Source organism: Leopardus geoffroyi, chromosome D2, assembly GCF_018350155.1.
Source record: "Leopardus geoffroyi isolate Oge1 chromosome D2, O.geoffroyi_Oge1_pat1.0, whole genome shotgun sequence".
NCBI lineage: Eukaryota > Metazoa > Chordata > Mammalia > Carnivora > Felidae > Leopardus > Leopardus geoffroyi.
The window spans coordinates 79217464-79243183 of NC_059334.1; the positions used below are offsets into that span (position 1 = coordinate 79217464).

Here is a 25720-nt window from a genome sequence, read left to right on the forward strand (position 1 = left end):
GCGTTCCTAAGGCCAAGGCCCGGCTGCTGGGATAGCAAGGGCGCATGTGAGGGCACAGTCCTATGTGGACACCCTTCTTCACCCTGACCTGGCCGTCGGAAGTCAGAATGTCGGCTGGCATGTCCTCTCACCCAAGATTTGGCCTCTGCCTTTCCTGTAGTACTTTTTATTACCACCGGATACCGCTCTTGGCATTCTGGCCTCCATAGCTGGACCCTGTTTGGGGTGGAGTAGTAGTTTCTTGTATTTGTCCTACATTTCCCTGGGGAAATCTCAGAGAGTTACAGAATTCTCAGATTTGGTGAACAAGTCCAAGCCCCCTTTGTCTGTTCCATCCTTAGTTTTTTAACAGGCAAACCAAAGAATCACTCTATTGCTCTTATCTTTATGTGGGAGTTACTCTTGTTTTGCACAGAAATGGATCACAAATAGAAAAACTATCAGAGTCCCCCTGAGACTAACAGTCCCACAGAGAGCCATAGAGTATGAGTCCCCTGGGGTCTTGGGATCGTATCTTCCAGACCCTCACTTTCATTGTGTCTGCTCACAGTTCCAGCCATGCCTCCTGCTGTCGGCGGACCCACTGGCAAGGGTAATTTGCTTTCCATTCTTGGATTATACACCAGGGTTGATTGGGTACAGCTACCGAAGGATCAAAGGTCTGGGGCCAAAAGTACCAGAAGGGGTTGAGTGAATCTGGCCAGCCATTCTTCCTGGCCAGGACCCTAGCCACAGGCGACTGTCCCGCCTTGCTTCTGTGCTGGGGAGGCCTTCGATGGCTATGAACTGCCTACTTCCCGGCCTGAGATTCCGAGCATGTCCTGTGCATGGGAAGGGACACCAGCCCGAATTCACTCATGTGATGGTGTTTATAATCTGCAAAGCCCTGTATTTACTATTCTCTTGGTGTTGATGACACCCGTACTCTCAATGCTTCTTCACGCACACCGGGATACCTCCCTCCTGCTCCATCGGGAGGTTCTGGGCCCTCTTTCCCTTCCCATTGCTTGGAGTACTCTCAAGCCATGGTGCTCCAGCTTCCGTAGCTCAACAGAATGAGCCCATTTCCTGGCACTGCATGTTCTACTGCTGCCTACACCCTCCTCCTCCATATTGCACGGCTGACGTTTGCTTCTCACCAGGCCTGGCTGCCTCTGCTGTACCCAAAGACAACGGTAAGCCCTCCCCTCTACGCTGTGGGAAGGCGGAACTAAGACAGCAGTTATCCCCGGGAGAGAGAACGGGTTTTGAGGGGGCACCAGCTTCTGTCTCCACCGAGATCTCTCACATCTCTATCTACTCGCCGGGCTTCAGGAGGCTGGGGAAGAAGCCTCTTAACACCTATGCTCCCTCCTCTTTGCTCCCACACCCTTGCCTCAGATAGATGTACGTTCAGCCTCGGGTGTCCTCAACATGGGAAATGGGCCGTTCTCTAAATCTATAGACGAGGCTCTGACTCTTGGCATGTGGGACATGTGCTGTGTGTATAAGACTCCCATGATATGGTGTGACTTTTTGGAAAAGAGAGGATATAAATAAAATCAGCAGAAGTCAAGTCAAGGGTGGGGGGTGATGGGAGCTGAAGCAGCCCCCGGGCGCAAGGTACTGTCCATGCTTTATAAAGTAAGCACGCACCCATGTCCCGGACCGACGCATCCAGTGTACCAAATCGTCTTTGTGAGCTTCTCCCCATGCTCCTCCTCCTGCAGCCTGGCTCTCCTGCTTGCCTCACCTCTTCCAAGTCACCATTGACCGAGGTTATCTCCGGAGGCTGGGCTACTCCTCCTGGGACATCCACTTAAATGATGAGCTGTGTCGTCCCCACGTCACGGGGCGCTATCTGATCTTCAACATTCCCTATGGTCACTGTGGCACCGTCAGACAGGTAAGAAACTGAGGGGGTGGTGGTACCCTTCTGTGGATGGAGGCCAAGGAGAGAGATTTGGAAAATTCAACCACCTGTTAAAAACCTGGCAGGGCCAGAAGAAAGGCACGGCCATTATTTTGTTTCTGAATTCAGTGAGACCTGGAGCACTCACTAATTTGTCTGAAATTTTCCTTCCTTTTGGGAATTTAGAGTACGTACTGAATTTGGAATACACGGTATTAAGTGCCGAGTGCTGATGGACTGATGGGTGGGTAAATAGGCAGATGGATGAATGGATGGATGGATGGATGGATGGATGGATGATGGGTGCTGTTCTTTTAGCTCCAAAGCTGAGCATTTTCCACAACTTGCTTCTTTATTCACCGTTAGTGCACACCTACTATGTGCACGCTATGGCGCTGGGCATGGGAGAGGACACACGATCTGACTGCTGCGTTCTAACCAGACAGCTAGCTGTATTCCCTAATCTAGAAAGCATAGACATTTGGGTATAATGAAATGTGTATGTCTGTCTCATTTTCCTTAACCACCAGCTTATTTCACGAGACAATGTCACTGAAGTTAAGGAAACAAGCCAAGAGTGCGTAACTACAAAATCGCACTTTTCTCAGCATACCTAACAATGTACCATCAATGTACCACGTTACACAGCACGGTCTCCATGCTATTCCTCTCTTCCTTTGTATCAGTATTTAGAAACACGGAACAGCAAACATTTGGCATTGTTGGAGGTTTGATTCATCCAATAGCCTGCATGACGCCAAGTCACTGCTTCACTCCATACTTCACATTTTGTCTATTTGGTTGTGCAGACCCACGGTCGTCCTTATCCTTTTTGCTCTGAACCTTCTAGTTTTTACCTCAGAGGTTTCTGCCCCAGGGGCCGTGCCAGAAGCCCCCCGGTGTCTGCGCGGCAGGCACCCCGGAAGCTTCTAGGCCATCAGGGAGGACCCTGGCAGTGTCCTCTGTGGCCCCGGCTGGCCTAGCTCCTACAGCACTGGGGCCAGAGGACACTGCAGGTCAGGAACCACTTGGGGTGATGGCCAGTCCCAGACCACCCACGGCGAAAACACTGCCACAGGAAGGTCCTGTGTATGACTGCAGAGTCAGGGAATAAGCAAACCTTCTAGGTGCTGAGGACACAGCGGCCAACGAGACAGGGGCCGGGCTCCACATCTCTCACATTCGAGAAGGAGGCACTGCACAAACGCACATATGAGAATCATTTCACAGACCTTAAGATGGCAAAACAAGGAAGAGAATAGGAGATGATGTGGGGTGGAAAGAAGGCCACTTCGAATAGGGTGGCCAAGGAGCTGAGACCTGAATAAGGAGACAGAGCCAGGTAAAGGAACAGGGGGCATGCTCTGTGCAGGGGGGCTAGTGATGAGGCCCCCCGGGCAGCAGCAAACTTGGAGGGCTTGAGGAAGAGACTCGAGGAGTCAGCACCGGGAAGCCCAAGGTCAGGTTGGAAGGGGCAGGACCATGCAGTAATGGAGTTTAGCTTTTCCTCTAAGCTGTGCATGTGCATCAGGTCAAGGGACAAGGGAGACGCTCTTTCTTTGGGGCACAAAGAAAAAAATGTCTGTTTTTATGGATAAAGCGTGCAGAACGTGAAGAGTATCTTTGTTGTATTAAAATGTCATAATGGAGGCTGAGAAGGGGCAGGGGGATGAGTAGGAAAGGAAAGGTCTAAAAAGGCAGAGGGCGCCTGGGTGGCTCAGTCGGTTGAGCGTCCGACTTTGGCTCAGGTCACCATCTCACGGTTTGTGAGTTCGAGCCCCACGTCGGGTGCTGTGCTGACAGCTCAGAGCCTGGAGCCTGCTTCGGATTGTGTGACTCCCTCTGTCTCTGCCCCTCCCTCACTCACGCTCTGTCTCTTAAAAAACAAATAAACGTTAAAAAAAAATTTTTTTAATAAATAAATAAAAAGGCAGACCTGGTCTGAGCTGATGGGGCGGTCCTTGGAGGGTTCCCAGGCGGACGTCAAGGATCTGAGTCACACACGCAGAGGCTTCCTGCAATCCACGTCGCTGGGCGGGCTGAGTCTCTGGACGGCACACAGGGCTGTGGGGAGGAGGCTGCCGGAGGCGACGGCACCTCGCACAGTAGTCTTCAGCACCCCCTTAGCCCTTCGAGTCCTGCTGGATTTGAAGGACAAGGCTGAGACTCAAGGCGAGCAGGGCCAGGCGCCCAGCTCACAAGGAGCCAGAACCCCTCTGCGGCCAAGAGAAGAGAGGGGCTGGAAGAGAGGAGAAAAGCACAATGGGCCATGGTCCGTGCCTGGCTGAGAATACCCAGGCTGAGGGCGGGGCACGTGTGCAGGAATTGGGTGGAGAGAGCGCCGGGCAGCCAGCGTGGACCCCCTGCCCCGCCTCATACCAGCACAGCTCGGCCCTCACAGGAGGGAAGAAGGGAGGACAGGCTCACACACCGGGGCTCCTTTTGTGCTCCCTGAAGTGCTACGTCACTCCGCCGTGGCACTAGGTACCACGGGAGGCAGCCCCGAGGCCCCCTGCCTCCAGCTCGCCGGCTGACTGGCACCCAGCAGGTGTGTGGAGAGGCCTCTGCCGGTGTAGGAAGGTGCTTGTCAGGGAGCCAGGAGCACTGGCCAGAACCTCCCCTCTCGTCCTCCCAGGAAAGTCTCGGCTCCCTCAGCTACTCCAACTCCATCAGAAGCCGAACACGGGGCCACCCTGGCCGAGTCATCGTGCGGCACAAGGTGCCTCAGCTGAAGTTCACCTGCAGGGCGGATGGCCCAGCTGCAGTTGACATCAGTCCCGGGGCTGATGTCCCAAGGGAGAGCGTCGGCTATGATGTGTCCATATCCTTCCTCGAATCGCCCATCAGCCTGGGGCCACACTATGCCAGCCAGAGGAAAGGGGTCTTCCTCCAGGTCACACTCCAGAGCCCCGACCCCAGCCTGAGGTTCTTTGTGGATACCTGTGTGGCTTCTCCAGATCCCCGTGATTTTACGACTGTCAAGTACGATTTGATCCGGCACGGGTAAGGAACATAGAAGGCCTTCTAGGGTTGACTGTTATATTCAGGTGGCATTCCTGTGGCTTCTCTGGTAGATCTAAGTCATAACATGGTGCAAAATAGTGCTCGTTATGCCCCAGAGGCAGAGTCGGGCCCCTACCGTCCCTCTGATCTCAGCTGGAGACAAATAGTTATAGGAAGCCTGGACAACGTCCCTTGAATCCCCAAAGAGTCTTGGGCAAAGGCCGTGCTGTCCTGGACTCTGCTGTCCCATCTCACCCTTTCATACCTGTGCCTCCCTTCCCTCTGTGTTTTATGACTTTATTACACTCCCTATTTGTGGTTCAGTCTCTCAGACATCTGATCTACCCTGATGGGCTGGCGCGTCTTCTCAGCCTAAACTCTTATAGTGGTGAGATTCACTATGGCTGTTTTGATTAAGCAACAAATTGCCAAGTTAGAACTTGGGTATGTTGTTTGCCTTCATAGCTCCCTTGCCCCCTAACAGGAGCAAACACTTAGAGATGGGCCATTGGTGACCGGTGCAAGACAACAAAACCCTATCACTTACTGGTGGCAGCTTCAAAGTGGTGAGAGCTACATGGGACGCATCATCGTGGTACCTGTTTCCAAAAGACAGGGGGAGGGGCAAGACGTAGCGCTGTGCATGGGTGGCATGACCTATAGCATGGGAGGTGCACAGGTGTGGCATTGAACCGCACTGGGTCTCAGAGTGAGAAAGCTCTTCCCTTTCCATTCTCCTTACAAATAGGTCAAGGAGAGAGACACAGTTTGGTGCCAGAATTTTAACAGCCAACATTCTTCCAATTCTGCTTGTTTAGGTTTAAGATGCTCTTCTGTTTCTAATTTCCTAATGTGAATTCTACATCTTCATTTCCAACACGTGCATTTGATTTATTTGATTTTGGTGAATTGTATATTCATTTTCACTTAGTTCGAAATATTCTTTACATTTCTCTGGAGACTTTTTCTTTTACCTCCAGGTTACTTTGAAGTGTGTTGTTTGATTTCCAAATAGGAGTTCTCCAGCAACCTGTTTTTGATTTCTAGTTCTGTTCCATTGTGATCTGAAGATACATTGTGTGTGATTTCTTTTCTTTAAATTTGCTAAGGTGTGGGTTATGGTCCAGAATGTGGTCTATCTCGGTGAATACTCCATGCAGGCTTGAGAAGAGTTGTGTTCTGCTGGTGTTGGATGGAGTGGTCTGGAGATGGCTGTTAGTCTAGCTGATTGATGGTGCTTTTTAGGTCATCTAAATCCTTTCTGATTTTCTGCCTGCTGGTTCTGTCAATTACAGACAGAGGGCTGTTAGAGTGTCCAGCCATCACTGTGGATTTGTAGATTTCTCTTTGCAGTTCTATTAGTTTTTGTCTCACGCATTTTGATGCTCCGTTGTTACATGTATACTCATTAAGGGTTGTTGTGTCTTTTTGGAGGGCTGGTCTCTTTATCATTATGCAGTATTCCTCTTCATCTCTGATCATTGTCCTGGCTCTGAACTCTGTTTTGTTTCAAATTAATATAGCTACTCCAGCTTTCTTTTGGTTAGTATTAGCATGCTAAATCTTTCTCCATTCCTTTGCTTTCAATTTTTCTATGGCTTTATCTTTAAGATGGGTGTCATAGACAGTTATTAGTTGGAACTTGGGGTTTTTTGTTATTGTTGCTTTTGTTTTATCTGCTCTGGCAGTCTGCATCTTTAAATGGTCATACTTAGAACACTCACATTTAAAGTGATTACTGATATAGCTGGATGAAAATCTACCATCTTGGTAAGTATTTTCTATTTGGTGCGTTTATTCTCTGTTTCTACCCCTATTCTCCTTTTGCTGTCTTCTCTGGTTTCAGTGGAGCATTTTCTATTACTCCATTTTATCTCCTCTCTTGATGTATCATTTATACTTCTTTCCTTAACTTTTTCCATGGTTGTACTAGGGTTTACAAAACACATTCTAATTCTGGAAAGAGCCCAAATGTCCATTGACTGATAAATGGATAAAGAAGATTCATCAAAAGGAATGAAATCCTGCCATTTGCAATGACAAGGACAGAGCTAGAGGGTATAAGGCTAAGTGAAATAAGTCAGTCAAAGACAAATGCCATATGATTTCACTCACATGTGGAATCTAAGAAATGAAACAAATGAACATAGGATGGACGGGGGACAGAGAGGTAAACCATAAAACAGACTCTTAAGGATAGAGAACAAACTGAAAGTTGATGGAGGGAGGTGGGCGGGGGATGGGCTAGATGGGTGGTAGTGATTAAGGAGGGCACTTGTGATGAGCACTGAAACTGATATTACACTGTATGTAACTAACTTGGATTTAAATAAAAACTTGAAACTACAAAAACCCCACATTTTAAAATACTCGAAATTCGCCTGCAAATAAGACAACCACCACCTTTAACCTCCCCTTTGGGCAAAATAGAGCAGAGCTTCAGAAGGCAACAGCTCTAGCTGGAATTTAATTACCTTGTTTGGTTTTTATTGTATTTCTTTCACAGTTACCTGTCAGGAACAGTGGTTTTTCTACTCACAATAGTATTTTAAGTTTCTTCATAAAAGAAAGAGTGGGTAGTGGGAAGAGGTGTGTTTGGGCTTCATATGTCTGAGTCTAAGCCTGATTATTCGAGTTGGGGTGCATTCACACCATCCTTTAAGTTAATCCTTGTGGCTGGGGGTGGTTTCTTCTATCAGGTGCATCAAAGACAAAAGCTATGTCAACCTCCACTCCCACCAGAAGAACACGGCCCAGTTCAAGTTCAACGCCTTCAACTTTCTCAGCAGCTATGATGTGGTGTATCTGCAGTGTGAGGTCGCCGTGTGCAAAGTGGGGGACCATTCCTCCCGCTGCTCCCAGGGCTGTGCAGAGCGGAGTAAGAGGGATGTGGGCCCCATAGAGACCACAGAAGAGCGGACTGAGCATTTCCAAGTGGTGGGGCCACTGGAAGTCCACAGAGGGACGGGTCGGAACAAGACCCTTGTTTGATTTCCCCACTTTTCACATGATTCTGTTATTAGAAAGCAAAGTCTATTTCCCTTCCGCAATGTAATAAGTTTGAGAAATCAGAAGTTGTCCACACAGCGACAGGTGAAACTGCCGAAGAAGTTCTCTCTGAAGTTTGTTGCTAAATAAACCTTCTCTGATTACTAAACTTCCAGGCAGTCCCTCTCTTTGCCAGCCGGAGATGCTGCATTTTCTAATTCTTCACTACCAAGCACGTGATCATTGTCTTAACTGCACAAAATGTTATCAAGAACAGAGTTCTCTCTCTCTGTATCAAATTGCCAATTTAAGGTATTTTTTTTAATTGACTCCTTAATATTCAGATGCTGGTAGGTGGATCTTTTTGTTTCTGTCCCTTGAATGATGTGAGAATTTCTTTTCAGATCTCACTAAGAGTCTTAGGAAAAATAAACTAAGTGTCAGGAAATCACTGCTTTTTTTTTCTTTTTAACCCTAATAACTGGTCAGTTGAATCAAACAGGTCATTTGCTCATTTACTTGTTATCACTTACTCAAAACAAGCTCACTTTGCCCATTTCAAAGGGAACAAATTGTGCCTCAGCTTTGTTGGGTTTGGGCGACAGCTTTGACATTGACAGCAAATGGGAGTCTGAGACACAATCACACGAACCACCCGTGACTGCTTGCTGAGCTACCACGCACTCAGTCCATGTCCCAGATCCTCAAAGCTTTATAGGAAAGCTAAAAAGTACACAGGAAATCTGAAGAGTACAGAAAGAAAGGCTTGTATATCCCACACCCTCCTGAGAAAGGAGGGCAGCACCCACTTTATCCACGCTCTCTTTGTATCATCACAGAAAGAGGTCTGCACTAGGCTCAGTCTTTAAAGAGACAGTTTTGGACGTGGCCATTGTTTTTTTCTTTGCTTGTCAAGAAATATTCAACAGCAATGTTTGAAATATGAGTCCTTAAGGCCAAGAGATTTTTCCTTTCATTGTCATTAAATAGCAGTATGAGATGGGATGAATATGGCCAAGTCCCCCAGGGAGGAGGGCAGGGTTTGGGGGAGCCTGGGAGCTAACCCTGAAGTCCCAAGAGATGAAAATCTGACGAGTGACCCAAGGGCGGACATTGCCTCCAAAGGGGAACATCTCAGTTTCATTTCAAACGTGCCCTTCATCGACAACCATCTTGCTAAAAATAGGTTACTGACGTTTACTTTGATGATGTTCCCTGCTTATACCTAGTAGAAGTTGACGAAACGTAATTACTGGCCAGTCTGGTGAAGACCGTATCTTTAAATCAGAAGTTAATCATTTGTCACCCAGTGGCTTCATCTTCAGTCACATGATTTTAGCATCGGGCATCGATTTCACCCAAGGGCTTCAGATGAATTAAGGAGTTTTCCAGGTAAGCTGTGAGCTGCTGGAGTTTCTACTTTCCAAAGCTTATCTGCCCAGTAACTGCAGCTATCCAAATGTGTTGAGGAAGTGAGAGGCTAACAGCTTCCAAACTCAGCATCTTAGGACTTCTAACAGGTGCCTAACATGAAAAGTATCGACATTGAAAGGACTGATCTTTTCAGAATAAATAAATAAGGGGCCAGTGAACTTCCCAGCCAGGCTCTCTGGCTGTGGCTCAGCTAACAGAAGCCAGGAAGCGGCCCTTTCCACAACTATTCCAGGTGATTCTTAGGGACGCTGAAGTGTAAAAGCCACGGCCACTGCTAAGCATCCTGTGCTTTCTGGATCAAAATGCACTTCACAGAAAACTGCAACCCAGAAACACCAATGGGTACAGACAAAAAGGCCCCAAGAGAAGTCTGCTGTCTCCAGCCAAAGGACGGGTAAAGGAGCAGCCAGGCAAGACAGAGAACTTTTACACGATAGCCACCTGGCTCCACACACCATGGGTAAAACTGTGGCCCTACCCTCAGCCCAGCCAACGAAGGTGAAGCGGGGAGCCTAGACTTTCACCTGCCCTCAGGATCCTTACATCTCCCCTCCCCTGCGCAGGGTGGTGTCACCTCTGGGCAGTAACCAGAGCCTCCCCAACACCCCCCAGGTCAGGCGGAGACCAGATGGGGAGCCTAGACTTCTAACCCCACCCTTTAACACCACTCTGGGTAGAGCCAGGACCTCAACCCTCATCCAGAGGTAACAAGGCAACTCCACCTTCCGGGGGGATGGGGGGGGAGCAGCAAGGTCACATGGACAGCCTGGGTTCCACCCCGCTCAGTGGTAATGAGGTGACCCTCCCCATCTGGTTTGCACGTGCTGATATTCCATTGCCCAATTTGCTCTTAGCCTTGCTGACATACCTTGTTAGGCACGTGTCTTGAATACAGCGTAATGGAGTCAGAATTTAGCGCTGTGAGACATTCTGAAAATCCTCTTTTAGGAAGTGAGTCTAGTGACCGCTCTGGTGTGACACCCACATCTCCCTCAGATGGGATCACTCACTCCTCAAGCTGCCGGGAGTGTTGGTGGCTGATGGCTCTCGGCCCCACTGCTCTGCAGGAATTCCCTCGGCTCAAGGCAGCTGCCTCAGCCCCATTCGTTGGCTTCAACCACGAGTGGTCAAGAGAGGCATGTAATGGCCGGAGCACCAAGCCTCGGCATGGGGCATCTCTGAAGAGCCGGCCCAGCCCAGGACTCCTGGGGGGTTGACGGGGCTTTCTGCTGCGACTGCTCCTCCGCTCAGCAACTCCCCTGCCGGGTCCTCCTTCCCTCACCCCTTTCAGGGCTTGATCGCAAGCACACTCCCCAGGAATCCTTCTGTGCGCAATACTCTCTATCAGAAGTGGTTTCCCGGGATCCGAGCCATGACAGTCAATACCAGGTGGGGTCTGAGGAAGCAGGTACTAAGACAGGACTTGGGGGGCCGGCCACGGGTAATCACCACTGGTGGCACGTGGAACACAGACAGCCCCGGACTGCAACTCATTTTCTCGTTTAATCCTTGCAACACTCCGGGGTGGGGGGTGGGGGAGGGGGCAGTTTTACCTTCTCTGTTTTAAATTGTGGAGATCAAGGCTGAAGGTGAACCCGGCGAAGGTAACCCACCAGGTAAGAGGAAGAGCTAACACCCAGGCCACCAACTCCAGATCGAGGACCCTTAATTACTTTACTGCAGTTTCCCCTGAAGAAAAACACTTGCTGATATATAGTATTTTATACCTATAATGCCTTGGTATAGCTCAATAGCTCTGCAAAAGGTTTTTTGACGCATGGTAATACAATTTTACAGTGTCTACGGAGTCACGGCATTTGACAATTGTCTTAGTCTTACACTATGTGCCTCGTGTGCCCCTGAGCAGCCCCCAGGCCTGGCCACCAGCATAAAATCAATCGGTTCCTTACAGAAAGATGGTGGACGGGCCAGCACCCAGACAGGTTGTAAGTTCTGTTTTTCTGAATTCGATTTGCCCGTTCTGATTACGTTCTGAGTGTTTTCACATTAGGTTGGAAGAGAACTTCTGCAGTAGCTCTGTGTTGTCATACTGATGGAATGCGGAGGGCACCCAACCTCATGGCCATTTGGGAGAAGTGCTTAGAAGATCCACGTGGACATATTAAAGAGAAAATGGGGAAGATGCATTTCAATTTGGGTCTGGAAACCCAGCAGGCTCCTAAAAACTTGTTCGATGAGAATAGAGATGGCGTCTTACTCGTGGTATATTCCCCGGGCATTACTGTGTACCCGATACATGTGTACGGGAGGAAAGTCTTTGGGCATTCAGAAATGTGGTTGCCTCTTTAGATGTAGATCAGAACCCAAACCATGGTGGTACTGAGTGATGAGGTAGAGCTGTAATGTGCATCTAAGACAAAGAATTCAATATGATGTTCGGTATGTGTAAAGTCAGTTCACACTGAGGTCTTTAATATTTGTTCAGCCACAGCAGAGAGGAACGTATTAAGTCAGAACTGACTCCGCCTTGCTACAGGTATGTTTGGCTTTGGTGTTTGATGGGAAATGGGAGAACTGTTGTTTTAATTCGTTAACCTGGAAACTACACAGAAGTCTCGCCTATGATAATCAGGGTCTTCTTTCCAAAGCCCTTTTCTGAGATGTGTTTAAGCTGTAAGATGCTGAGACTCCACATTAAAATAGTGAGGTGTATGAATAAAAAAGATGGTCATTCTCTTTGTCACACTTCGTTTCAGAAATTGTAACGTTCATATATGTTTCAAAAGGTAACACATTTGCATCTAGAAAATAAATACACCTAATGCTGAAGACTTACGTCTTTTTTTTTTCCTTTCACCTAATTATTTACTGAAAATGTTTTGTGAAAAAGGATGCTTTTAATTCATTTAATATTTTGGTGGCTTCAGGTCTTTATCATGAGACCTAACTTACATAATGTTCGCTCATTTCAACCACCCTGCAAGGCAGCACACTCTGACCACAATGACAGCAAGACCTGTGCATCACTCTTATGAGGCTCTCCCTAATTTATTCATAATGGGTAGCATTTCCTTTGGTGTTCAGGAGGAACGTGTCTCACTTAAGGCTGAACCCGTTAGTTCATATTCTGCAGCTTCTGGTACTTGTAGTCTGTTCTTTCCTTCACAAAATGCCTTGCCGTGATCGTAGCCACAATCACTACATTCAGAGCAAGGGCCATGAATAAAAATAGTTGCAGACTGTTGAAAGGTTGATTCTGAGTTTCTTCTCCATGTATTTGATACTGAAATCCTGTAATTGGAAAGAAGATAAACATCATTTAAAGAAAGGTATTACTTGGCATTACAAAATGTTCATGAATTGTGTACCTCCTCGCAAATATGAATCTTATGCACCAATTAATGCATGGTATACAATGCCAACACAACATACAGTGACAGTGAGCAAATATTTCAATCAGTTTATGTTTCTGTTTAGAAAGGACGAGATGCCCTTACATTCGTTTGTTTAAATAGTTAATTTGTTTCCTTGACATAAAGTGAAAAACTTGTGACAATCAAGCATCTCCGTCAAACAGAAGCGCGGGTCCATTTATGGATTCTCACTATTTCCCATAGTTGTCAAAATATATGTGATTGATAGAGAAACAACTGGTTTCTCCTCTTGAAACAGGAAAAGGGTACTTTTTTAAAAGTTTTTATTTATTTATTTTGAGAGAGACAGAGACAGCCTGAGCAGGGGAGGGACAGAGAGAGGGAGAGGGAGGGGGAGAGAGAGAGAGAGAGAGAGAGGGAGAGAGAGAAAGAGAGGGAGGGAGAGAGAGAATCCCAAGCAGGCTCCACACTGTCAGCACAGAGCCCAACTGGGGGTTCAAACTCATGAAACCGTGAGATCATGACCTGAGCCGAAACCGAGAGTAGAACACTTTACCGACTGAGCCACCCAGGCTCCCTAGAAAAGGGTACTTTCTAATATGGATGATATTTCTGTAACTTTCATTCACAGATTTTCAACTAATTTCAGACTAATATCCACAGATGCATCATCTTTAGTGAATGTGTTTATAAAGTTACTGGATTTAATTTTTGTGTTCTTTTGCGTTTATCTTAGAAATGTTTTGCTACAAACTAGAATCCTACTCCTTCATAGTCCATTCAAATAACAATTAACATAGAGGTCACAAGATTCTTTTATGCCAGGATAATTTTCACATGAGATAAACTCATAAGCAGTTTTTATTTAACTCTGGTCCATCCAAAGCCATTTAGTCGTGGCTTGTCCATGAGTGGCCACCACCACCTCATTCTCCTGTGACCTGGCAGGGGTCATGTTTCAATCCTTTAAAAAGAAGCAGGGCTGAAAACAAAACAAAACAAAACAAAACAAAACAAAACAAAACAAAACAAAACAAAAAACAAAAACAAACAGGGGCGCCTGGGTGGCGCAGTCGGTTAAGCGTCCGACTTCAGCCAGGTCACGATCTCGCGGTCTATGAGTTCGAGCCCCGCGTCGGGCTCTGGGCTGATGGCTCAGAGCCTGGAGCCTGTTTCCGATTCTGTGTCTCCCTCTCTCTCTGCCCCTCCCCCGTTCATGCTCTGTCTCTCTCTGTCCCAAAAAAATAAATAAACGTTGAAAAAAAAAAAAAAAAAAGAAGCAGGGCTGGGGGCACCTGGGTGGCTCAGTCAGGTAAGCACTTAAGCATCAGACTTCTGCTCAGGTCACGATCTCACAGTTCGTGACTTCAAGCATCGAGCTTCGGATCCTCTGTCTCCCTCTCTCTGCCCACCCCCAACTCCGTGCTCACGTATGTGCACCTGCTCTCTCTCTCTTTCTCTCTCTCTCAAAAATAAAATAAACATTTAAAAAAAAGAAGTAGGTCCATCTTAAAAATAGAGTATTTTCTCTTAGAAAAAAATTGCTTTTTTTTCCCAAAAAGGTGGTTGTGTGGGATGCAGGTTCATCGGATTTTCTCATATAGGAGTTAAAATACATTGCTTGGATTCTGTTATCTGCCATGCTGTCTATAACAAGGAGTCAGGAAGCTAAGAGAAAGTGTTGGTTTTAGAAGTGGGGAAGTTATACTCAAAAGCCACAGGGATCATGGTACATTATCAGTGCATAATATGCTTAAAATGTACCTGGTTTACATTTTTTCAACTAATAGAAAAATTAATCTTGTGTGCTTATTAGGACTTAGCTGCTGATGTCATAAATCTCTACACTGTGCATGCTTAAGCAGGAACACAATTGAGCAGAATTTAATGAACCATGAGGTGTTCTTAGATCAGGAAATAGCTTGTTCTTTACCTGAATTTCCACTTGCACTTTGATCCCTTTTCAGACGAATAGGTCCTATGACAGAATCTGCCTTCCATTTGTATGAAGAAATGTCTCGTTTCCTTCTAGAGACACAGCCTTGGTTGCAGCGAGACTGATGGTCACTACTGTCACATATCAAAATCTTACACTGTAGATACACGGAGCCCAGATTTCTCAAGAATTTAAAGGCATTAAATTGGAATCTTCCATAGTGTCCAGAAAATGGATACACCTCACAAGTCTCATCTCGACTACATCTGGAACAGAATTTATGGCACATTTAGAAAATTTACAATTCAGTCTTTTTGATATTGAAAAGAAATGATACAGAGTTTTGTTTGAACTAATTTGTGGGTCCAAAAATTGCTCTAGAAAGACAATGTCTTTAGCTCAGACCATAGTGAGCTAAGGCTATAGATCTGATTCCTGGGTAAGATAAAGTTCCCTCCAGCAATAAAATTCCTAGTCTATGTGAATTAATTAGAACACCAATTCAGATATATTAGAACTCAAATGCCTTACTCTACACACTTGCTTTGAACGTGCCAATAGGGTTGATATAAAGTCCATCAGCTTACAGAAAAAGAGGAAAACTTTCCTTTTTTTTTTTTTTAAAGAGAATGCCGCATATACTTTACTAATTGCATTATGTCTGTGTTCTAAATCTGGAACAAATGAAATAATCCTTTGGCGTTTTGTTGAAAATAATCAACATGGGGTGTTGGGGGGGAAGCAAAAACAAAACCACAAAGCCTCTTGACAAAAAATATATTTGTTTCTACCAGCAAACATTTGGGAAACATACTTAAAATTCTAGTGGATATGGGCTGTGGCTGTAGAAATGCTCTAACTTAAAGTATTTGTCACTAGTATACACTATCTGTATTTTGTAAAACAATTAAATTTACTAAACTCCATGGCAGCAGTATAGAGAACAATTATACAGCAGGCACACAGGAATTGTACAACCATACACAAAAAATACTACTTCATTCGAGTCATTATTAATCCTCAGAAAAGCGTATCACCCATCAGTACATACCCACTCTTGATGAGGTCATAGGTTGGGGATGCAAAGTCAGACGTGGGAGAGGCAATACAGGTATCAAGAAAAACCACCAAATCTGGATCCGAGGTGTGGACACTGACTTGAACAAAAAGAGTTTGGTTCAAATCCACATAATATGGTGACTCCAGCAGAGGCTTTTCAAATGAATTGGATTCAAAAAGAGCCATGCTTGTGTTATATTTGCCCAGCACATTTTGATTTTGTATTATGTCATCTTCTGTTATGTACATCATCTCCACAGTAGAATTACGTTCCATTTCACACTTCAGAACAATCTGGAGATGTTTCTGGCGGGTGATCACTTCAGATGCAGAGGACGGAATGAGAGTGATTATGTTGGTGTAAGTAATTGAATGATCTTCTACCTGCAGACCAAGATGGAATTCAAATGTTGTATTTTAAGTCCAATAATATTTTAGAACATAGATATGCATGGCATGTGTGGGTAGGCACACAATCATCTTAAATTGCAAGTCAGCAGCTTGCATGTTGGAATACCATAAGGCTCAAATGTGCTTTCTTTAAGAAACATGCTGGGTAGGAAGAAAACACGTGAGACAAGAGACAGAGCTTGGCTTAGAAAGAACGGAATACGGAATTAGACAGAACTTTTTACGTTAAAAACAATTTTGAACACAAATTTCCAGCCCTAGAAAGACTCGAGACCCTATAATGTATTGCCTTTCGTAAGTAGCATTAAGTTAGTGCGGCTCCCTGGGCGGTTTCCCAAGTGTATGCGGACAGAAGTCCTGCAGTAGGGTTTCCCCGGACTGCTTTCCCTAGGGATACGCAGATAATCGTCCAGCTGTTCATGTGGAGCAAAAAATAACGATTTACTTCCATCCTTATTGATTCCCCGGAGTAGCTCCCATTCTTTTCAATGACATCGTTGTTTCATGACCTGAGTGAAAAGTTTAGGGAATACATCCTAAAGGGACCTACAGGTTGCAAATGTTTGAGATCTTCAAGTTCTAGAAAAGGTAGAACGAAACTTATGTCCTTCATGTTTAAAACAAAGCATAATATTTTTATCTTCTCTCTTTACAGAGGAAAGAAGAAGATCATAAAAATACAGCTAGGTGTTTGCTGAATATGAGATGTAGACATTTTCTGTACAAGTATTATTGGTAGACTCTTACACCTGCAGTATCTAGATGTTCGAACTTTCTGCAGTGAGTCGTCAGAGTTCTTCACCTTTTGGAAAAGATAACCACCCTCCAGTTACCCTGATAATGAATGTGGCAATTTGGCATTGGTGTGTAAATGAGTGAGTGCACTTATATGTCCCCACAAGCTTACCACACATGAAGCTGCTAAGGCTTGGGAGTTGTTCATTAAAGTCACCAGCAAGTACCGCGGTGTTATCTAACACATCTCTGGCGTGTGACAAAAGCCAGCTCAGTGTCTCGCTTTACCTTTTTGACTGTACCGCATCCATCCAGAGGAATAGAAAATTCCACCACATTTGATATCTTTGGTGTGCAAGTTGGGTCATTTAGTTGTAAGTTATTCTCGCTATATTTTAATAATCCCAGGTAGGATTTACTAATGATAACTCTCATCTTGTCTGAGGAGCAAGTTAAGGATGCTGTTCAGAAAAAACAAAAACAAAAACAAAACAGGGATGATTATGTTTAGGTCAACCTTGAACTTTGGATCTTGAAAAGCTATGCGCACAGAAGTATATAAAAAAACTCAAAGCCGGGGAGAGGGGAAAGTGGGTGATGGGCATTGAGGAGGGCACCTGTTGGGATGAGCACTGGGTGTTGTATGGAAACCAGTTTGACAATAAATTACATATAAAAAATAGAATAATAAAATAAATAAAATGAATGAATGAATAAATGAATGAATAAATAAATTAATTAATTAAATTAAAAAATAAAAACTCAAAGCCATTTTGCTCTAAACCATAATCAGCAGGCTGAGACAGCAGAGTAGTTGACCCACCTCTTACGACGTTCACCGTGACCTTTTTTGCAACTTGAATCTGTGACTCTATTATTTTTAATTGTGCCTTTACAGAAGGCAATAAGGAAAACAGTCGCTATTTTCTACAGAAATCTTTCTCAAGTTAATAAAATCATTCCCTTCCTCTTGTACGAGGCAATGCACAGAACTGATCCTCCAGCTTCCGATCACGAAGATGTTCCAAAGTATGTACGACAGGCTTGCAAGCAGGGGAGCCACGGGTAGGCTAAGAATTAAAGGGCAGTTTCTACGGGCACCGTCCTCAGAGAGCTCAAAACAGCTAAGGGGTATGACTTACTAGTGTTGACGTTTCCCGCGTAAACTGAAGTGTAGGAAGCAGTGAAGCCTCGGTAGGAGTTGGCGTAATCTGTAGATAGCACAACGGTCAGCGAGTCCGACGAGGATTCAAAGGTGGGCTTCACGTAGCCACACACTTGTCCAAGCAGGCCAGAGGTGGTGGAGGAGCCATCATAAACGGCAATGAAGTCAAATCTGCAGTATTCGTCCACTTCTATGCTAGAGAAGTAGGGCCTCTGGTGAAAATTCAATTCTCAACAGTCTCAGTCCTAAGTGATTCAAGAGTTTTCCTTACGGTGGGATCTCAGGCTTATGATGACAAACCTGGGGCTTTGCCCATCCCTGGTGTGACCTCAGAATCTTCAGAAAAAGAGTCCATTTACTTCAATGCAATAATATTGGTGCTTTCTTTTTTTAATTGTCTTTAATGTTTTATTTATTTTTGAGACCAAGAGACAGAGCACGAGTGGGGAGGGGCAGAGGGAGAGGGAGACACAGAATCTGAAGCAGGCTCCAGGCTCTGAGCTGTCAGCACAGAGCCCGACGTGGGGCTTGAAACCACAAACCATGAGATCATGACCTGGGCCGAAGTCAGACGCTTACTGGTATTTTCTTTATACACCCATTCTTTGAATAATGCTCATCTAGGAGGGGGTCCACATGGTCTTTTCCCTTCCCCAGGTTCCCCATTTGCCAGGGGGGGCTCGCTGCCTTTCTCCAACAGGAGAAATGGACCACAGTACTTACAAAATGTCTTTGAAGTGTAATTTTATCTTGTAACCTTTCTCCACTTGTATGTGCCACACGCAATAAGCCAGTGCAGGATGTGGATTTGGGTAATTGGGGCTGGTAAAGGATCCTTCGGAGGCATCCAAGTAACCGCCACAGTTTGGAATAGCTGAAAGGGATGTGAGGGTGACCAAGAGTATAAATCACAAGAGAGACTTCATTGAGAGACTTCATTTAGTTTCTGTGCTGTGCGTTGAGCTCAATAAGCAATCCCCACCCCGACCCCCCGAATTTTATTCTATTGCCCTCTTTTGAATTGGCAGCAGACTGAAATTCTCATCTTTCTTTATCACTGGATTTTCTGGCCACTGGTGCAGGGCAGAGTGACACTGTAAGATCTGTCCCAGCTTTAGAGACCCTCCACTAAGGTCTTAGCCACGGAAAATGATGTCACACTCTTAGGACTAACATCTGAGGCTCTTCCTCACTTGGCCCCAGCCTAGCTTTCCAGCCTCATCAGCCACCTCTGCCTGACCTACTGTTCCCCACTGTCCTTCCCTCCCGTGGCTCCTCAGACTGTTGGTGCCAGCAGACGGGAGCCCTCCTCTCCTGCTTCCCACCTCTCCCTACCCTACACTGTGGTTCACAGCTCAGCTCGGATGCAGCCTTCGTGAAGACACCCTCGGTCCCTCCCCTCCCCTCCCCAGTAAGTAAGCAAGCAGCCAGACAAGTGAAACACAGACAGCCAACATGAAGGCTCCTTTTAGGGAGGTGTAAAATGGTGTAGGCCGGCTGAAGCCTAGGATGCAGGTCAGGTAGTGGGTAGAGGTAAGGCCCGAAAAGGTGGCCCGGGTCTGGCTTCAGAGAGCCCTAACTGCTCCACTCTGGAGATCCGCCCACACCAAGGATACAGCAGTTTAAGAGGAGGGTGGCATACTCAACTCTGGGCCTCGGAAAGCAAACCAGACTGGAGCTTTGCTCCTGAACCCACTTGCAGAGTTTCTTGGCATTCTGCTTTGGGTTGCAGCGGAATCTGGGTGCTGTGAATGCAGAACCATGTATTTGTAGCCTCAGACTGCCTGACAGTCTTAGATTCAGATGTGAGATAAGAGATTCTCAGCATGTGCTCCCTGGATGACCTTCTTTATCAAGAATTACCTGGAAGGGGCACCTAGGTAGCTCAGTTGGTGAAGCATCGGACTCTTGATTTCAGCTTAGGTCATGATCTCACGATTTGTGAGCTCGGGCCCCACATAGGGCTCTGCACTGACCACATTGAGCCTGCTTGGGATTTTGTCTCCCCCTTTCTCTCTGCTCCTCCCCTGCTCACTCATGCACTCTCTCAAAAATAAATAAATAAATATATTTTTTTTATTAAAAAATTTACAAAAAGAATCACCTGGAAGACGTGTTAAACATGTAGATTCTATAGCTCCAAAGATGTTGTGTTCAGACCAGAGGGAGGAACAGTCCCTGAACAGGCATTTCAAAGGATCTCAGGTTATTATAAAACAGGCTGGGAGCACCTGGGTGGCTCAGTCAGTTGACCATCTGACTTTGGCTCAGATCATGATCACACGATTTGTGGGTTCGAGCCCCGCGTCGGGCTCTGTGCTGACAGCTCAGAGCCTGGAGCGTGCTTCAGATTCTGTGCCTCCTTCTCTCTGCCCCTCCCCCACTCGCACTCTGTCTCTCTCTCTCAAAAATAAATAAACATTAAAAAAAATTTTTTTTAAACAGGTGAACTTGGAGAGTCTGCTTCAGTCTGTCACACAGTACACCTCAATACGTAGCCGTCTGATCAGCCCCGTCCATCTGCCTCACGTGGGAGCTGGTTAGAAAGGCAAAGTCATGGGCTCCATGCCAGAACCAGTGAATCAGAATCTGATTTCACAAGCTCTCCAGGTGATTCTTCCGCACACAGGTTAGAGAACCGCTGCTCTCGCACACAGCGAGCTCTCAGGGCACAGACTCAGACTCAAGGTTACAACAACCCACGCAGGAGAGTGTGTGACCTTCTGCGCTCGCAGGTGCAGAGGACGTACACGTGTCCTTACTTACAGGTGCCGGGTGAGAAGTAGTAGTAGAAGATGAAGACAGTTCTTTGCATTCTTACAGAATCGGTGACTATTTGAACCGTTAACGTATCGGATGATGACTCAAAAACAGGAACATAGTCATGTTTACTGCAGACTTTCCCGAGCAGAGACCCCTTGGTAGAGTTTCCATCAAAAACTTTAATGTTTTCATTTTTACACCCTCCACTGGGATCCAGCCTGTGAACAGAACACATGTGTGGTTGGAGACGAACCACCAGGCCAGGGGGTTCGGGGTGGAGTCAGTCATTCACCTCGGCATGGCGGTTTGCATACCGGGACCGGCCCCCCTCCCCCGCCCCCCAACATCAACCCGCACACCATCAGTCTGTAAAGGCCTCAGGAAGCACAACTGCTTTGCCAGCGATCCTGTAGTCAGGGGGGAGGTGGGACTCGGGTCCAGGACTCCTTTCCTTCCCGTCTCCATCTCTCCTGTTCCTCGTGCCCCGGTGCGAACCGTGGGGTGGCATCTTCTTATTTAGAATTCATCCCCTTTACATTTGGAACCCAAGGCCGTAGAAACGGGAAGTCACTCTTCCTCCACGGCCGCCTCGCTCACGGTAAGGGACATGTAGCATCTCCCCAGACGCCCCTTCCTTCCCTCACATCCCCCGGTCTTCATCCCTAAGGACGGTCCGTGCCCTGCATGGACAGGGCAGACCCGAATGATTCATTGTCCTCTGCCCATGCTGACAGGGTCTCTCCGGATGGCCCCCGAATCCTGACACAGTTGCAAGATGGCTTAGAGGGAACACCGCGAGGGTAGACAAACCTGAATTCTTCCACCGTAGCCCCTTCCCTGCTGCGTAACTTGGGCTGAGCTATTCAGGATTTCACCTCACTCTCCCTTCTGCAAATGGGGATATCACAGCCTTCGTCTTATCCTGTGGGAGGTTTATAATCATCTGAACAGGGAGCACCGGCACAGGCCCGGCACACAGAAGCGTCTAAGACGGGCAATGTTCGTCTCCCCTCCCTCGCTCTTGCCCTGCTGCCGTCCTCTCTTTCTCGACACATCAGGGATAATGTATGTGATTCTTAATTAATAGCCCTTGAATTCTGGGAAATACGGAAGCGCCCCTTCTTTTTTATTTCCTTCAGGGCCAGACAGAAGTGAATTCCAACTTCCCTGGCGAAGGGCCACGAGTCTCAAAGTGTGGTACCTTGACCGCACCAGCAGCACCTGGGAAGTTGTTACCCGTGCACGTTCTCGGGCCCCGGCCACCCCCGTCCGGGTCAGAATCTGGGCCCAGGGTCCCACAGCCGCGCTTTTGCAAAACCCTCCCGCGCTTCTGAGACTCTCCAGTTTAGAACCACGGGCAGAGGGGGAGCGTAGGGGCGCTGGAGCAAGGGTGCCGGGATCCGGTCCCTCTGCTGCCTGTATCGGTCCGTGACTCTGGGCACGTGAAGTGACTTCTCTGGGATTTCTTACCCGCCGAGTGGGGATTAGATCGCATCCACCCCAGAGGGCTGTTGAGAGGACTGATTAACTGGGGAAGTTCTCACGAAGCCCTGAGAGAGTCTGGTAGGGCAGCGCCCCGTCCTCAGCTTGGCCTCGCACTGCCATAACCTGGGCACTTCTAGAAAACGCTTGTGGGTGTACATTTATTTCAAAATAAAAAATTTAAAATAAAAAAAACACTGCTGCCTGGTTGCCTGCCCCTCCCCCACCCCCCGATTTGTATGAGGTGCAGCCTGGGAATCTGACTTTCTGGAAGCTCCCCTGCTGATTATAATGCATACTTTGAAACCATGAGTTTAGTGTTTCAGGACCTGGAACCTGGAACTAGGCTAGCTGGATACTAACTATGGTCATTCCACTCACTATGTGACCAGAGACAAGTTTTCAATCTCCCTGTGCCTGGGATACTCATACTGACCTCACAGGACCTCTGTGACCACAGCCAGGGGCCCAGTCATCAGTCAGTGACTGTCAGCCATTATGACCATCACCATGGTCGTGGGAGTTACCACCACCTCTAGGAGCAGCTGATTTTTTTTCGACACAGACTCCTTGGTATGGCCAGAGTTCAACCACCCTCATTAGAAAGCAAAGCCTCTACTTACTGGAAGTGGGAAAAAATGATTCTGATGCTTTTGTTTTCTGGTTTTTCTAGTGTCCAGGTGCAGTCCTCATTGGGATTGAGTTGCAGGATTAGGGCTCTATGGGCATCCGATTGGCTGGTGCCTCCCACGGTGGCCCGGCAGCTAGATTTGCCTGGTAGAGACCACAGTTGGCACTGAGAAAAGTCAGCAGCCCCTGCCCTTCTCCTCGAGGGGTTGGGAATCTACCTCCCACATGTACTATCCATACAAGCATGCCGGTGATTGTGAATGGTATTTAACTCATTCCAAAGTAAGCCACCAGCAACTGATTTCCCCCTCTTAGAGTCCTTGGGGAGAAAATATTTATGATTCCTCTATAAGTGGTGCATAAAAAATAAAGAATATATTAGGGCTTGCAGAAAGATGGTTTTAAAAATAAACTTTATATCTACAATATACAAAGAACTCCTACAACTCAATCATTAAAAGACAACCCGATAAAAGACAAAGGACCAAATTAGATATTTCTCCAAAGAAGACATAAAGGCCAATAAGCACATGAAGAGATCCTCAACATCATTAGTCATCGGGGAAAATGCTAATGAAAACCACAGTGAGATACCACTTCACACCGTTTAGAATGTGAAACAAAACTAGAGTCGAAAACAGAAAACGAGAATTTGACAAGGATATGGAAAAATTGGAACCCTCCTGCAAAGCTAATGGGATGGCTGCTGGGAAAACGGTCCGACAAGTCCTCAAAAGATGAAACAGGGAGTTCCCATAACACAACAATTCCACTCCTAGGCATGTCTCCAAAAGGAATAAACACATACGTACACTAATGCTTACAGCCGCGCTAGCCAAAATAACCGACAAGGGGAAACAACTCAAATGTCCATCAAATGATGAACAAATAAAATCTGGTCCATCCATACTACGCAGGATCACTCAGCAATAAAAAGGATGAAGCGCTGGCCCATGGTACAGCGTGGATGAACCTCGTATATATTAAGCTGAGTGAAAGACCACATATATTGTAGGGTTTCATTGATAGGAAATGTCCAGATTGGGGAAATCTATTATAGAGACGGAAAGTAGACTGGTGGTTGTCTTGGGCTGAGAGCACTGGAAAAAACAGCCAATGGGTGCAGAGTTTCTTTCTGAGGTGATGAAAATGTTCTCAAATTAGAAAGTAGTCATGGTGGCACAATTCTGTGCCTATACTGAAAACCGGTAAATTCTACATTTTAGAAGAGTGGATTTTATGGTATGTGGCTTATATCCTAATAAAGCTGTTACTAAAGAGAAGGAAGAGGAGGAAGGAGGGGAGGAGCTGCAGCAGCAACTCTAACAGAATGTGAATAAAAAAATCAAATACTTCAGAATGGAACCCAACTAAGGGTTCCCAAAAGCTTCTCATTTTCTTTTTATCTATGACTGATGAGCTATGTCCTTGTAACAGTAGTCTCTTATTTCTTTTTCCCCAACAATAACTACTATTATGTTTATTAGTAAAAAACATCAGAAAGCCAAGAAAAAAAGTGTATAATCCCACCCATCCAGGAAAAAAATGACCATTAAAAACTCCTTGTAAATACTTCAGAACCTTTCCTTTCCTACTTCCTGATCTTTAAAAATGCTCAAGTGTATGTATTTTTTTTTAATTTTTTTTTAACGTTTTTTTTTTTTTTTTATTTTTGAGACAGGGAGAGACAGAGCATGAACAGGGGAGGGTCAGAGAGAGGGAGACACAGAATCCGAAACAGGCTCCAGGCTCTGAGGTGTCAGCACAGAGCCCGATGCGGGGCTTGAACTCACGGACCGTGAGATCATGACCTGAGAAGAAGTCGGCTGCTTAACTGACTGACCACCCAGGCTCCCCAAGTGTATGTATTTTAAACAGAACATCATATTACACAAATTTCAGGTAGCTTTCTCTCTCTCTCTCTCTCTCTCTCTCTCTCTCTCTCTCTCTCTCTCTTAAGGTAGATCCTGGGCACCTTTCTTCTAGCTCAGTCTTACTTGTAAGAAACTGCCGAAGTACGTAACTTTGTGTGGATCTACAACTTACAGAATGAATGAGGGACATTCACATTGCTTTTTACAATTGGGTAAATGCACCGTGTGTTTTGTGTGTGTGTGTGTGCACTTTTATAATTATTTCCGAGGTATTTACTTCTCAGTAGTAAAATTACCTGGTAAAATTCTTTGTGATTTTTTAAAAAATATTTTTACGTATATTGTCACGTGGGCTTGAAAAAAAACAGTACCAATTCGAAATCACATCAAGAGCATATGAATAAGTGTTCTCTGTAATACGGTCATTAGTAGGTAATTAAAACTTCAAAACTTTGGGCAGAGGCCTCTTGGAAGGAAGTCTCCCTATTTTGTTAGGGAAAAAAAGAACTGGTTCAAGTTTCTTACCTTCAGACCGGGTCCAGTTGAACTCTGCCAAACACGGCACGATGAAAAGGGCCAAGGGGACAAGCCTGCTCACAGCCTCCATCTCTGTCAGGGGGAAAAACAGCCCAGAGGGCTAGCAGGCTTTTATACTTCTCGGTGTTTCATAACCGGCTGGCTTCATGAGCCCTCTGGCCACCTTCAGGGAAATGTGTCAGTGTGACCAGCCAAGGACTAAATTTATGTGGGAATGGAGCAGCTGTGTGACTGGTGAATTATCAGCAATCCCCAACTTGAGTGTTCCCTCTCGGGCTCATTCCTGGAAAGCTTACAGAAAGTTCCCAGCTAAAAACTTCCTCGCAGGGGATCTCGAGCCCCCGGCCCGCAGCAGGCACTGAGTAATTCATCACGGCACCGAGTTAGAGTTGAGCCTTCGCCCTGTTATTTGTTCAGATCACGAAGCAGGTAGCACTGCTGATATCGTAAGCCTTCACCGCTCTTCTCCTCCAATTG

General features: G+C 46.2%; 2 protein-coding genes across 3 annotated transcripts in view; one reads left to right on the forward strand and one right to left on the reverse strand.

The window, feature by feature from the left end:
• Nucleotides 1-8055, forward strand: part of LOC123577445 (deleted in malignant brain tumors 1 protein-like) — a 21176-nt gene extending 13121 nt beyond the window's left edge. The window contains exons 13-17 of one of the 2 annotated variants that reach the window (XM_045439758.1): nt 551-592; nt 1143-1175; nt 1710-1885; nt 4527-4894; nt 7594-8055. In XM_045439758.1, coding sequence (XP_045295714.1) covers nt 551-592; nt 1143-1175; nt 1710-1885; nt 4527-4894; nt 7594-7885 — 911 coding nt within the window. In that variant the 3' untranslated portion in view covers nt 7886-8055. The remainder of the gene's footprint in view (nt 1-550; nt 593-1142; nt 1176-1709; nt 1886-4526; nt 4895-7593) is intronic. The other variant, XM_045439759.1, reaches the window with a different exon arrangement.
• A 3657-nt stretch (nt 8056-11712) lies between these two features.
• On the reverse strand, nt 11713-25335 carry CUZD1 (CUB and zona pellucida like domains 1). Its single transcript, XM_045439757.1, has 9 exons — nt 25232-25335; nt 22826-22976; nt 20724-20938; nt 18681-18831; nt 17935-18152; nt 17081-17253; nt 15639-16030; nt 14585-14853; nt 11713-12568 (listed from the first exon to the last, which is right to left on the reverse strand). Exons 1-9 carry the CDS (start codon nt 25311-25313, stop codon nt 12393-12395), a joined length of 1827 nt encoding a protein of 608 aa, XP_045295713.1. The 5' UTR covers nt 25314-25335; the 3' UTR covers nt 11713-12392.
• Between the last annotated feature and the right edge of the window lie 385 nt (nt 25336-25720).